This window comes from Vulpes lagopus, chromosome 5 (assembly GCF_018345385.1).
Source record: "Vulpes lagopus strain Blue_001 chromosome 5, ASM1834538v1, whole genome shotgun sequence".
In the NCBI taxonomy this organism is placed as follows: Eukaryota; Metazoa; Chordata; class Mammalia; order Carnivora; family Canidae; genus Vulpes; species Vulpes lagopus.
The window spans coordinates 115,025,349-115,040,985 of record NC_054828.1 but is presented as its reverse complement, the minus strand read 5'-3'; the positions used below and the strand labels follow the sequence as shown (position 1 = coordinate 115,040,985).

At 37.1% G+C, this 15,637-nt stretch overlaps 1 protein-coding gene across 7 annotated transcripts in view; it reads right to left on the bottom strand.

Moving 5' to 3' along the window:
- ITSN2 (intersectin 2) overlaps positions 1–15,637 on the bottom strand; it is a 135,935-nt gene that overhangs the window by 52,535 nt on the left and 67,763 nt on the right. For all 7 annotated transcript variants that reach the window (XM_041754058.1, XM_041754061.1, XM_041754056.1 and 4 more), the window contains 7 exons: positions 14,254–14,390; positions 13,140–13,237; positions 9,953–10,128; positions 9,506–9,650; positions 6,455–6,660; positions 4,258–4,322; positions 2,185–2,351 (listed from right to left, as the gene is read on the bottom strand). In XM_041754058.1, coding sequence (XP_041609992.1) covers positions 2,185–2,351; positions 4,258–4,322; positions 6,455–6,660; positions 9,506–9,650; positions 9,953–10,128; positions 13,140–13,237; positions 14,254–14,390 — 994 coding nt within the window. The remainder of the gene's footprint in view (positions 1–2,184; positions 2,352–4,257; positions 4,323–6,454; positions 6,661–9,505; positions 9,651–9,952; positions 10,129–13,139; positions 13,238–14,253; positions 14,391–15,637) is intronic.

Genomic DNA, 15,637 nt, shown 5'->3' with positions numbered 1-15,637 from the left:
TCCTGGAGACAGTCTTGAGCCCCTTTCGGGGGTCTGGAAGATAAAGACCTTTTTCATCAACAATGTTAAAGACATTATTTTGCCTCTTTCACTGTGTTGACATTTATAATGATAGGCAAAACTACTGATACCTTAGTACTAATTATGACAGTGGTGCCAAATTATACTAAGCGGTCATTATATTCTTCCTAGCCAAGTGTTAACAGTAGAATAAATAAAATCAATATCACTTAAGAGTGGTGGTGATCGGGGTGCCTGGGTGGCTCAATGGTTGAGCATCTGCCTTTGGCTTAGTTCATGATCCCAGGGTCCAATGATTGAGCCCCGCATCAGGTTCCTCACAGGGAGCCTGCTTCTCCCTCTGCCTGTGTCTCTGCCTCTCTCTCTGTGTCCCTCGTGAATAAGAAAATAAAATCTTTGAAGAAAAAATTAAAAAAAGAATGTCCTTGATCAAGCAGTAAATATGTTATTAAATCTTAATGAAATACCATCTTTAAAAAATTCTGAGTGACTAAATGTAAGCAAGCCTACAGCATTTCTGCTGCATACGAAAATAGCAAGATGCCTATCTCAAGGAGAAGGAGAAGCATTTGTATGACTAAACTGTGAGCTAAACTGAGTTTTTCATGGTTACGTGAAAGAATGACTAAATCACAAACTATTCAGACTTGGGATTTAGCAGGTATTTTCTCAAAGATAAAGTATGCCTGTCACATCAAGGAATACAGCTGACAGGATTTGTTGCCCAGGACCAAATTCAAGATTTCAAAAGAAAACTGAAATTTTAGGAAAACCTGTATCTACCACCATGAACTTGACAAAGTATTTGAAGATTTTCCTATGAGATCAGTGGTGATATTAACAAATATAACTTTTTGATATTGTATAATGAAATGTGCAATACAAGGAATATTTGCATAGTTCAGTGATTCCATATTTTCCAAATGACCAAGATATAGGTAAAAATTCCATTTAATGTCAAAATAGAGTGATGAATTTTAATATAACAGTAAGAAATGTTCACTGACATGGCTTTAGATTCCATATGTAACTAACCTATAACAATTTAACACTTACTATGTTTTGGTATAGTAATATCAAAGAATATCCACAGATACCTGAAAATCTTATTAAAATACTTCTCTGTTTTCTCTCACATCTATGTGAGGTGAATTTCATCATATACATCATCCAAAATGATGTATCACAACAGACTGAATACTGAAACAGAGAAGAATCTAGCTGTCTTCAAGTTAAGGCAGACATTAAAAAGATTTGCAAAAATATACAATAATGCCATTCTTGTAACCAAACTTTTTTTGTTTGAAAATATTTTTCATAGGAAGTAAGTTATTTACATTATCATGTAATGGGTTACTTTTGTTACTTTAAAATGAGTAAATACTTCTAAAATTCCACAGTTTTAATTTTGAATATGGAAAATATAACTATATATAACATGTATATATTTTAAATCCATATATTTTTAAAAACTCTTTAGGGTCCCCAATAATTTTTTAAAAATATTTATTTATTTTAGAGAAAGAGAGAGAGAGTGTGTGTGTGAGCAGAGAGGGGGTCAGAGGGGAAAGAATCTCAAGCAGATTTTCTGCTGAGAGCACCTGACATAGGACTCAGTCTGATGCAGGGTTCGATCTCATGACCCTGATGAGATCATGACCTGAGCTGAAATCAAGAGTCGGCTGCTCAACTGACTGAGTCACTCAGGTGCCCAGGAGTCTCCAATAATTTTTAAGAATGTAAAAAAGTTCTTGAAGCCAAAAAGTTTGAGAACCACTGCACTGTACCATACTAGTGGTAGGATGAAAAGAAGCAGGACCTCAGAGTGTAGAGTGAGTTACATTAATGTTAGAGCCTTAAAGTTTCAGACTCCTTCAAGGTGATCCCTTGTAAGCGTTCCTGGATCTGAGACTATTTCCCAGCTTCAGTTACCATGAGGCCCAGCCCTACCCTTATGGCTCCTATATTAGAAATTTCATCAAATCCTATCCCTCTTAGCTAATAGGATCCCTATAATAAAGTCTATTTTACTGGTGCTAACTTAAATGGTTTCCTTAAAACCAAAGCCTGACCAACACCATATATACATGAATCTCTGTTTTATGTATGCTTCTCAACACAGAAGAATGGAATTATTTTGTTTCTATACCAAAATAACTCTACCTCTTGATCTTTTGGTTTGACATAATTTGATGGAAAAATTCCAGTTCTATCTCCAATACTTCCTGTCCACCACTCTCCATCTTTCTGGGTCACCAGTATTTCTTCACCTTCAGTGAAAGTCAAATCTCCAGGTTCTACACTTGAATATGAATAAAGTGCAATATACTCTGTAGGAAACAAAGCAAAAAGAAACTAATTTTGGTTATAAGATTATACAAAGAAAAAATTAATGTTAATCTCCAAATCTTGTGTAAATTAACTGTAGAAGACCTTATAATTTAAGGAAACCCAATGCAAAAACATATTAAAATAGACAAAAGCATGAAGCAATTAAAAAGATCTGATTTAACATAAAGCTTTATCATGGGGTTTCTTCTTTTTCCTCATTGTATCATCATCATCACCATCGTCTTATCACATACAAAAACACAAATAGGGATCCCTGGGTGGCGCAGCGGTTTGGCGCCTGCCTTTGGCCCAGGGCGCGATCCTGGAGACCCGGGATCGAATCCCACATCGGGCTCCCAGTGCATGGAGCCTGCTTCTCCCTCTGCCTGTGTCTCTGCCTCTCTCTCTCTCTCTCTCTCTCTCTCTCTGTGACTATCATAAATAAATAAAGATTTCAAAAACACAAATAGAAGCATCTCTATAGTCAGGATATAAAAGTATTTTTTCAACTTCCTTATACAAAATATATTTTAATATGCTAAGTTCTTTTCTCTTTGATTCTTTAATATATACATTTATGGAAATGCCCAGCATTCAGCTGACATCAGTACTAGTGGCCAAATTCTATCACAGTGATCCAGCTCTTAGCACAGTGCTTGGCACAGAGTAGATGCTCAAAACATACTGACTTTTAAAAAAATGTATTGGCTTTGGTTTCCATCCCTGTTATTCTACTTAGAATAAACAGTCAATGATCTGGTTGTAAACTAATTCATTCTTTTCTAATTATTTTTATTTGTCAACATGGAATTTCATCTGTACATCATAACTAGAAGTGACCAGGAACACCATCTATTACAACTTATTTACTGTTCATGTTCCCAGTATTACTCAATTTAGGTGATTTAACAAAACCAAAAATGCCCACAAGGTTTAGGTATGCTGCAATAAGCAAGGTCCTTCCCAAACACTCCTTGCTACCTTCCCAGGCTCACTTCACAGCACTCATTCCATAGTGAACCTATGGTTCCAGCCTTGCTGGTGATCTGAGCTCCCTAACATTTCATAGCCATGCTCTGGCTCATGACTTTCCCTCTGCCCACAAGAGCTTTCTCTTCCGTTGTCATTATGTGAAACTCTACTCCTAGCACTGCCATGTAAATTCATAGGTCCTACTCAAAATTAAGTTCTACTTATTCATTATAGAATTTCTTAACAATGGTATGCCTATATTCCCCAGTCTATTGTGAGGACTTGGGAAATTTCATCCTTGTGTTTTTCAGGTTCTAGCACAGAATCCTTAATATAGTAGATACCGAATAAATCGTTTATTTTACCATTAAACTGATTTTCTTGAGCAGGAATATAAACAAAATAGACTTCTACTATTCAACTAATTTTATAATGGACAAATATAATTCCTTTATAAAGCTATGTAAGTGTTAAAAACAACTGTCTGAAACTTAGGGTAGATAATTTTTCATTTTTTAATAAATTAAAATAAAAAATAAGTTATTAAACAATCCCCCTCAAATTTCTTTGTAATAACTATGATAAAGTGTACCTTGATTTCAAACCCTACTTAATGATTATTATCCTAAACATCTATAACCTAGATATCTAATAACAGGGAAACAAAGCCTTCATGCTATCTTGCTACATTTTTAAATTTATGATCTTATTTATCAAGTCCATGCTGAATTTTTATAGCACTGATTTTCTAAAAGTGTTTTTTTCCCCTATATTCTCAGTATTCATATGAAATAGATAAGAGGCAGGTTCTCCTACTCACTTTAACAATGAAGACACAGAAACGGGGGCAAGGGGTAACAACTCTGGGAAGTCAGATAATTAGACAATAGCTAATTTGACACCCATTTAATTTACAAATTGCCAAAAACTCACCTTCTCCAACTGTATAGGCTGCAGAGGTAGGTTTCTTGTTTACAGCTGCATACAAGGTTTCTGGTCTGTCAAATAAATATACAAACAAATTTCAAAAAATAATAATGAAACAAAAAGATATCAACAAGCAAAAACCAAGAAAGGTGATATAGTGGGTGTTTGTAGTACTTTCTTCTAGGGCTTTCTAAAGTTAATTCAAATATTGTCTCAGTACACAGGCTAAAATATTCTCATAGGGGGCGTGGCTTGGTATAGGGAGCAACAAGGACAGTATACGTTTTACTATCTGTTTAGAGCACACTACACATTTAAACATACAAAAATAAAAACTTTATTTTTCATAATTGGTAAAGCTTTAATTTCCAATTTAACCCGAAACTATTTTTTAAAAATCTGGAAGACTGTCATATTTAAGAACTAGACATCTGTAGGATGCATTCTCCAGGACCCTTAAGGAAATGATACAATACGGCAGTTCTCAGGGAAACAGAGTGGAACCTTACTACAGCTCATGGCACAGCTGAACAGACTGCCTTGTTTAGGGCACGAACTCTCCATTACTGCAGGTTTTCAAGTTACATGGCTCATCTGTTAGAAAAGATCAGTAATTGAACGAAAAGTTAGGGGGAAAAAGCATTTAAACTTACTGTCTTTGTGCTTAAGTTTTCTACTCCATAAAGTGCTATGGTGTTTAAGTAAGGTAATTCCTAGAAAGGGCCTGGCGCAGTGCCATATGCACATGTCAGCTCTGAATTGTTATGATCACTTACTTCTAAGTCTAAAATTCCATGTCAGTCTGAAAAGTAAATTTCTGCATTTCAACTAAAAATTCAGAGTCTTAGCGTTGAAAGGGTTTTTAAAGATTACTCTTTTTATCTTATTAGAAAACTGCAGATGAAGGTTATTCCATATAGCCAAACAAAAAATAGAACTCAAGTCTCTTGATTTCTAATGACTTTTTTCAATCAGATAACTTTTTTTTTTTAAATTTATTTAAAATTTTTATTTATTTATGATAGTCACAGAGAAAGAGAGAGAGAGAGAGAGGCAGAGACACAGGCAGAGGGAGAAGCAGGCTCCATGCACCGGGAGCCCGATGTGGGATTCGATCCCGGGTCTCCAGGATCGCGCCCTGGGCCAAAGGCAGGCGCCAAACCGCTGCGCCACCCAGGGATCCCCAGATAACTTTTCTATTTAGACTGATTTCCATATAAAGTGCCAGAAACAATTGCCCATTGTTACATTAGAGTACTTACTTTTAAAAAAAAAAAAATTATTTATTTATGAGAGAGACAGAGAGAGAGGCAGAGACATAGGCAGAGGGAGAAGCAGGCTCCCTGGAGGGAGTCCGACAGGGGACTCAATCCCAGTATCCTGGAATCATGCCCTGAGCTGAAAGCAGACACGCAACCAACTGAGCCACTCACTCTGAGCCACTGAGGCGTCCCTAGACTCCTCATTTCTTAAACATCTTAAAGATCTCAGGCATCTTTAAAATGTTTGATGATTTCACTCCTCTATGGACTGAGAAATAAATGCCAGAGACCTTGTCTTATTTTTACTTGTTCACCTAAAAACAGATTCAACTGATAGTTCATGACTCCTCTCTGTATTCACTGAACCAACATGATGGAGAAGCTATTATGCAATGAAATTACACTGGGCAGGGAAAAACTGAAAAGCAACAAGACGACGACATGGATCGCACCCTTCTGGAGCTTACGATCTCATAAGGGATAGAGGTAAGAAAATGCATAACTACAATCCAGTCTGTTACGAGCAACAATACAAGGACAAGGTATTCTGGAGGCCCAGAAACAGCACACCCTACACTTTGACAAAGATAGAGGTTCTCAGTGAACATTTAAATACCGACAATGCGCAGTAAACAAAGGAGAAATGCTCCAAAGGAATGAAATGTAACTCCTCTAACTGACTTGATGACACAAAGAAAACAACTGATGTAAAATTTTAAGCACTTTGAAAACTTTAGCAATCTGAAATAACTAGAATAAAAGATACTCTAAAACTGATATAAATATATAAAGTATGCTTTTTTCACTCTAGGAATTATCCTTCTGATAGTCAAACTCAAGCATAATTGTTTTATTTTACGGTACAGCCAGTAGTTCCATGGCTGCTGACTCATTACTGAAAACACCAACATCCACATCTCATGTAAACACAAAATGCTTACTCTTCCCGCTTGACTTCACTCCCAGGGATGATTTTGACATAAGATTTTGGAAACCATCCTCTTCCTCCATGTACCTCCCCAAACCACCAATTTTCTTGCTGCTCCAAGACAGTAATAATATCATGTTTTGAAAAGTTCAAGTGGTTATCTTTCTTTGCAGTCCAAGAACAAAGGGCCTGTGCCTTTAGGTTTTCTACAACTTGTCCCTGTGAATACAAAACCACAAAATTAAAAAAAAAAAAAAAAAGGTAATTTCTGTTTCCTAATACATAGCTTACTGTTTAAACAGGGACCAATTTGGTGTGGTGGTGACTTAACCTTTACCTACTAATGAATTTAAAATTATATATGACAGACAACATTTGAGTAGCTTTCTGTTAAAAGTTAAAGACTGAACACCTACCATTCAAAGCAACAGCTTGGCATTAAGCATCACTGGAATGGAAGATATACTGGGCACTCAAGAAATGTATTCATAAATCCATCAGGCAGACATCATAAACAAGTGGAAAGAGACCCTTCCTTTCCCCCAGTTACCAATGGCTCTTTGCTGTGGTCATTTGAGCTTACTCCACCGGGAGTAGAGATGCGGCTGTGTTGTCTCCCACCACTTTTCTGCTTTGTGTCCCTGACCTTCCTCCTCCTATTCTTACTCATTTTTCTTTCTTTGCCTCCTCTCTGAGGAAGGAGTGTTTTGTTGATAAGGGTAATCTCTCTACCCATGCTCTGAATCTTCTATTATGCCCTCTATTTTCTAAAAATATTTTGTAACATCGTGAAGTGCCTCTCTATAATAGTCAATCTCTCCACCTCTCTTCTACTTCTAAATTCCTTAAAGATACAATAGTGTTAAATTCAATCCATTTTAATCAAGGTTCTGCACTCACCACACATTGATAACATCAAAGCCTAAAAAGCTTCTTCCAAAGTCTTATTTTCTCTGATCTCTGAACAGTGCTGACATCACTTAGCACCCCTGCCATTCCGAAGAGCTCACTTTCTCCGGTGATTTACAGGTCTTCTCTTTGGTCCAGGCCCTTTCCTCTCCTGTTTCACATGATTTCCCTAAATTATCTTATTTATATCTATGCCTTTTCAAATATGTATCTTTTTTAAAAAATATTTTATTTATTTATTCATAAGAGACAGAGAGAGAGAGGCAGAGACACAGGCAGAGGGAGAAGCGGGCCCCATGCAGGGAGCCTGATGTGGGACTCGATCCCAGGACTCCAGGATCATCCCCTGGGCCGAAGGCAGGCACTAAACCACTGAGCCACCCAGGGATCCCCCTCAAATATATATCTTAATTTTAACTTTATCTCCTGAGCTCCAGACTTGTAAGTCAGGCTGCTCACTGGGCCTTTTCAGCAGGTTGTCTTTAAAACAGTGAAGCTGCACATGTGAGATGTATCATTTTTAGAATCCACGAATCCCCTCTTCTTGCAATGCCCACCCAAGACAATGCTACTCGTTACTTGAGCTAAAGACCCTGGAAATGTATGGAAGGAAAATCCATTTCCTCTTCTATACATTTTCTTTATTGTGGCACTGTTTCACATCATCCTCTTTTGTTATTTAGTACTGGCACATCCTTCCTTACTTGATCTCCCTCCTTTGCTTCCTTCCACTAATCTGGCTCTTCTACTACTGCTGGAGTTAGGTTTCTAAAATATACACCTCTTAGAAACTTTCAGGGGTTGCCCACTGCCAAGTTGCTGGGCACTATATGAAACACTTCACAAATAAACTTCAACCTCTAAATTCACTTCTTGACCCTTTCTCCATGAATCCTGTACTCCAGCCATACTATAAACAATTCTCATCCTATAAACTCCTTATGTTAACATGTCCCACTGATCCTCCCTAAATTATTTTTTCACTTTCCTTCTCTGCTACAATGTTGCTTATCTTCAAAGGTCCTGCTCAAATACTTGGCCTTTTGTGAACTCTGCTCCAATTCCCACAGACTGAATGAGATCTCTCTCTCGGCTCTATATATCTCAAGACTTTGTAGAATCTTTGTTACAATACTTCTTACACTTTACCACTGTTTCTTTTTTTTTTTTTTAAATGATTTTATTTATTCATTTGAGAGAATACAAGCGGCTGCGGGGGGGGCAGGAGGAGAGAGAGAAGTAGGCTCCCCACTGACCAGGGAGCCAGATGAAGGGCTCGATCCCAGGCCCCTGAGATCACGACCTGAGCCAAAGGCACTTGCTTAAACAATTGAGCCACCCAGGCACCCCTACAATTATTTATTTCTGTGTCTGTCTCATTAGATTACGACTTCTTAATGGCAGGGATTTTTTTTTTTCCAATAAATTTCTAGCACATATTGAAATTCCTGGAACATAGAATCAGGTAATTAACATGTTTTTGAGTGAAGGTGAAATCTCTGGACTCTTTTCTAATAAAGTCTGTGATTTCTTTTCAATAATGTTAATGTAACAATGTCTGAAATGGTTACATCTAAATCAGAAGCTAAATATATATATATATAACAGAGTTCCCACACAAATGACTCTTTTAGGAAAAACAAAAAACTCCCAAGTCCAAATATCTTCTTACAATAACTACAAATTAATAATAACACAACCAGATTTGTAAAGATGATATTTTGAGCTTAGAAACCTTAGCTTATAGCAACTGGATGCTATGAAAATGAATTGTTGAGAAATTTCTAATAATTATTTATACAACATCACACATAAATAAGAACAGAAACCAAATGCTACAAACTCTGGTTAAATGAGTAAAATGATGCCTTTGTATAAAAATCTTTATTCTATTTTATGTCAACACGAGCAATGTCCAAGTATAAAACACACAAGGACACCTGGGTAGCTCAGTCAGTTGAGTGTATAACTCTTGATTTTGGCTCAAGTCATGATTTCAGGGTTGTGAGATCGAGCCTCAAGTCAAGCTCTGTGCTTAGCATGGAGTCTGCTTGAGTTTTTTTCCCCTTTGCCCCTTACCCTGCTTGTGCTCTCTAAAATAAATAAATAAATCTTAAAAAAAAAAAAGAATAAAGCAAAAATTAAAGATACACACCTGTCCATGAATTGGTGATATAGATCCAGGGGACACAGTACGAGTAAAAGCTGATTTTTTCTGCCATGATGTATTAACAGTTAGGTTTGTAAAAGATACATTTTGATAATCAGTCACTGATGCTGGTTGATTTGAAGAAAGTGATCTGTAAACACAACATTTTTGCATAATTATACTTAATCATTTAAAATCTAATGAAGTACTACAAATTTTCTATTTGTATAAATTTACTTTTTGTTTAAACACAACTGTGGAAATAATTCATAAACAAAGTACTGATCTACATTTCTATTTATTAAATTTCAGTATGAAATTTGGAACAAAAGATACTCTTTAAGAGCCCAGCATAGATTATAATATGATTAAGTAGCAGGCTGATACGAATATCTATTAGGTATTTATACATTTGCAAAGCTATGTAAAACTCACTGTTAGCTGAATACTTACTCAGAAGAAGTTGAGGTAGCAGATACAGATACTGTAGGGGGAAGTAAGGCCTTCTTAGGAGACACAGATTTTTCACCTGACAGCATTTTTTCTACATAGTTGCAAGGAAACCAGCCAAAATTTCCTTGAAAACTACCATAAAGCCAACCAGGTTCTCCTATGGTTTTTTCATCAACCTACAAAAACAAAAAGAAGGGTTAATATTGGTTAGAATGCTACAAGTTTACAAAGGAAGGAGATGTAGACTACAATATAGTGGCCTCATTTTCAGAATTAAGCCCATGTAACTAAAAAACTAATGCATTTTCTATAAATTAATAGATCACTATCACTAATGATTGACAAGTGCTTTTTTAAAATTTAATTTTAATTTTAATTTTTAATTTTTTATTTTTTTAAATTTTTATTTATTTATGATAGTCACACAGAGAGAGAGGGAGAGAGAGGCAGAGACACAGGCAGAGGGAGAAGCAGGCTCCATGCACCAGGAGCCCGACGTGGGATTTGATCCCGGGTCTCCAGGATCGCGCCCTGGGCCAAAGGCATGCGCCAAACCGCTGCGCCACCCAGGGATCCCTAAAATTTAATTTTTAATGTTATCCAAGTTAAATACATAGTTTACAAAAAAACCCAGCATTCTACATAGCTTATGATGGAAGACCCCATCACTCATTTTGCCCTGATTTCCACTCCTCATAGTAACTTGCCATTCTTAGTTGTTTTTCTGTATTATCTTCTCTATTTCTAAATAATGTATTTACGCTACTATTTTAAAAATTATTTTATTTATTTGACAGAGAGAGAGCAGGAGAGCACAAAGCAGGGGAAGTGGTAAGGGGAAAGAGAGAAGCAGGCTCTCTGCTTAGTACCCTGAACTCAATCTCAGAAGCCGGGGCTCGATCTCAGAACCCTGGGACCACGACCCAAGCTAAAGGCAGATGCTTAACTGACTGAGCCACTCAGGCTGAAGGCGGCGCTAAACTGCTGGGCCACCGGGGCTGCCCAAGACAAGTTTAAAATAGACAAGCTAGAGCACTAAAAATGAAGAGAGGAACACAAAAGACCCCAAGGAATTATGCAACATAAAGTAGCATGCACAGAAATATACCTGATTTAAACGTTGGTCTCAAGGCAAGGATCATTGACAGGTATGAATACTGGCATTCAAACACTAAATTCCTCCTTTTCCCACAAACTTTTTTTTTTTAAAGATTTTATTTATTTATTCATGAGAGACACACACAGAGAGAGAGGCAGAGACACAGGCAGAGGGAGGAGCAGGCTCCATGCAAGGAGCCCGATGTGGGACTCGATCCCGCATCTCCAGGATCACACTCTGGGCCAAAGGCAGGCGCCAAATCGCTGAGCCACCCAGGGATCCCTCCCACAAACTTTTAAAAGCCTACTTTCTTTAACACTTTTTCCTAATATTTTTTACCTTTCTAAGAAGAAAAGGCCCATTCATTTAATCTTTAGAATTTGACCAAGTTTGCTTTTTGAGGAGTCAATTTTAACCAACTGCACATCTGTTATTTATAGCCCTAATTAAATTTTACTTGTCAATCTACATAGACTTAAACTAGAAAATTTACCTAAGTTCTCACAGGTTTATGTAAACTATTACTTCAAAAATACCATTAACACATATGAACACTAGAAAAACAGGTTGTCATGGAAAATATTACCAGGGCTCGGTAGGATATCTAATCTTTTTCACTTTCAATCAAATCTCTTCTGCTTCCTTCATCCATTAAACTGATCAGATCTTGCCTCCTATCTTACCAAGAATAAGGAAATAAATATCTAGCTAACATAATGTTCCTGTTGTCACTGCCACTAGACTGGCTTGATGACATGGGGGTGGTCTGCTGGTAGCTTTCCACTACCATCCTTCCTCTACTGTATTAGAATGTATTTCTCATCAGACTATCAGCTCATTATGTGTAGAGACTGTGTCTTATTTACTATATTTCTAGCCTAGCATAGTCCTCAAAAGTATTTGTTGACAGAATAAATAAAAGAGATAACCAAAAATATAAGTAGACTTTTGATCAAATGTGCCCAGAGATAGGTTGCATCTCTTCATTCTTGAACACAACTTCATCATCACCAACAGGTGGAGGAGGAACAGGAGGGCCACCAGACTGTGGTACTGTCAGGGGTAGCGATGGTAACAGAAGGAATGTGTAGCTGGGGACCATCTTGAGTGTTTGAACAGATGTTTCTGGTAAATCCTATGCCAAGTATCATTAAATATCTGCTTTGTAACTGGTAAAATACACCAAAGTGGTAACCGTGCAGGGAAAAAAGAAAGCAGGCACTGGCTAGGTATTCTAGGTAATATTATCTTAATTTACTAAGAAGAAAACCGAAGGAGAGACTAAAACTCAAGTTAGTATGTTTCTAAAGCCTGTATTCTCTTTCCATTATATCACAATAGTTATATCAAATGCTATTCTCTGCATCTTCTCTTATTCATCCATTTTATGTGGTTTGTGACTATATAATAAAGACCTTCTGTTGCAAAGAACAAGGGCTTGCATCTAGTTAGAGCTATAGAATCTACCTCCTTTGATTTTTTTAATGGTTGCCAGAAAATGATCAGCTTCCTCAAATTTCATCCGTAATTTATTAAAATAACAAAATCAGCATCACCTCTTATGATGTGATGCAACAGCATGATGTAAAGAACACGGGATTTGGAAATCAAAGGCATGTACTTGCAACCCACTCTGGCACTGTCCTGCTATTACATTTTCTGTAATTTTCTCTTCTTACATTTTCTCTTCTGTAAGTCTAAGCTTCCTTACCTAGAATATGGCAGTAATAATATGCTACTCTGCAGAATGTCATCAGGGCCAAATCAGATAAAGTTCAAGATAGGCTTTTATTTTTTATTTTTTAAAGATTTTATTTATTTATTCATAAGAGACACAGAGAGAGAGGGACACAGGCAGAGGGAGAAGCAGGCTCCATGCAGGGAGCCTGATGCGGAATTCGATCCAAGGACTTCAGGATCACACCCTGGGCTAAATGCAGATGCTAACCCACTGAGCCACCCAGGGATCCCCAAGATATGCTTTTTAAATGGTAAATCGCTATATAAAATGATAGTCATTATTATTAAAGAAAGTAATATATTACATTGTACTAAGCTTATTCATGAACAATAAAAACTATTTCTTACCTGTATTATATCCCCGGAATTAAAACTCATCTCATCATGGCTCCTGGCTTCAAAGCGATACAGTGCTTTATAATTCACCAAAGCACTAGCTGGCTCACCTAAAGAGAAGATAATTGTCATTATTTGCTACTTTCATGTACACACACATCTTTGTGATGACTCAATATAAAGAGCTCATAAAATCAAAAGGAAAAAACTGAATATCAAACAGTAAAATGAAAATGCATTTGATATAGGCTTGTTAGGATTTAAATATCTTGTATAGTCAAAGAATCAATATAAAAGCAAACAAGGACGTTCAATTTCAGTAAAGTAGGAGGCAATGAAACAAAGACATGACTTGCAGGGTGTGCTACGCTCAGGGACGCCGGGGAAGGTGGAGGAGTGGTGGCAGACTAAGCCATGCAAGGCGGCCAAGCAGCAAGGTTTGTTCTGTGGCGCTCAGAATGTACCAGGGAAGAGACAGAGAGAAAGTTTGCAAATGAGGTTAGCAGTGAACAGGGTTCAGTGAAGAGCAAGCTGTAGGTTTACCAGGACGGTTCTAAAAGAAAAACAGAAGAGCTCACAGATACACTAGCCTTAATAAGATTATAAATATTTTATTTTATATGCAGAATAAATGCTTTAGCTTACAGAAATTTCAACACATGTATCATTAATAAGGATTCAAATATCTGTGTATCCAAAACAGATACAGCAATATGTAAAGTATCTTAGGAATGGACTCTAAGGTGTATCATAAAGCATATGAGAAAATTTTAATATGCAAAGATTTAAAATTTTACTGCTTTTTCATGAAAACAAACAGTTTAGTTAACACTGGTTGAATAAACTATTTACAAATGTTTACTTCAATTATGAAAACCATGTCAGGGTCTGTTCATAGCTAGTCAGTGATTATGATCTTCTTTTCTACATGTTGTTTTAAGACTTCTACCCTCAGTCTGTTTTAATAAAGCCTATGCATTTCTCCAAGTTTAATTTAGAAAAAGTTTTGACTCAAAGGTTAACATCTGCTTAAATTTTTTTCCCTCTCATCATAATCTTTTTTCTTATTGCTTTCATTGTTCTGTCTCAGAAAAATAAAATCTATCATTTTTATCCTTTTCCTTACATTGTTTCTCCTCCACTTTCCGCTCCTCTTCTTGAACTTTCTCTTGTGCTTTTTCTTCCTGGAGTCGCTTTTGTTTTTCTTCTTCTTCCTTTCTAAGACTTTCCCTCCATAAGTTTTCTTTTCCTTGCTTTGCTTTCCTTTACATAAAAAAAAGAGTTTGCATAATGTCCTAAAATTTTTGTTAAGCAAAATATCAGATCTTCTTCCTCACAAACTATAGAAACATTACATATTTTTTATGTACTTATATATAATCTTATATATTTACATACTTATTACATAGCAAAGACATATTAGAAGGGGATGTGGAAAAACAGTGGGGATCATGGATGAAGGGGAAAACCAACTACTTGAGGTCACCCTTGGACATACAGATGAGCTGAGGAGTAGGACCAACAATTTCCCAAACCCTCAAATTCCCTGTCAGCCAACCTCCTAATTCCAAGAAGGGAAACTAAACTATTCAGAAAACATATCTTAAAAGTGTGTCTAAATGCTCTTCCTTTCTCCCCAGATTTTTCGTAAGGACTATATTCCAGCTCTTATTCCTACTCTTGTAGCTAAACCCTGTTTTCAAGATGTGGTCATTGCTGTGGAAATAGGAAATGCTTCTGGGCAGATTACCTACTCTCTACATTGTCCCTTGGAAGTCTTTTCCATTGTTAGGTCCATGCTTGCATATGTGTTTGTGATGTGATATAACCGCAGCTTGGTTTTTAGCTGGGCAAGATGGTCTCTGGTCAGATTTAGCTCTTACAGTATTAAAACTAATGTTCACCATAGTTTTCTTTCTGGCATGTATTTTTTTTTTTTAATTTTATTTATTTATTTATTTATATTTATGATAGTCACACACAGAGAGAGAGAGGCAGAGACACAGGCAGAGGGAGAAGCAGGCTCCATGCACCAGGAGCCCGATGTGGGATTCGATCCCGGGTCTCCAGGATCGCGCCCTGGGCCAAAGGCAGGCGCCAAACCGTTGCGCCACCCAGGGATCCCTCTGGCATGTATTTTTATGGTCTTACTCGGAAGCGGAGCTGTCATCACTAAATTTAGCACCTTCTCCAAGCCTCTGCTCACACTATCAGGGACAGCAGAGCTTGTGGCTGAATACAGCCTGGGAGTTGTGATTATTTATGCCCCACCAAGGAGGACATCTTGGCTTAAATCCATTTCTCAATTCCTATAATTCCTGGAGAAATTTGGAAATTCTATAATTCCCAAAACTGCAGACCCACTTACTCAGCAACCTTTTCTTCCTCATTCCTGGACTGTCTTAGACTTCATACTCGTGGTTCATTACCCTATGACTAGCTTCCTCTTGACACTCTGCAAATCCTCCCATACCCTTTCTCACTCCAAAGAGTGCTTCCCCTAGCACTTT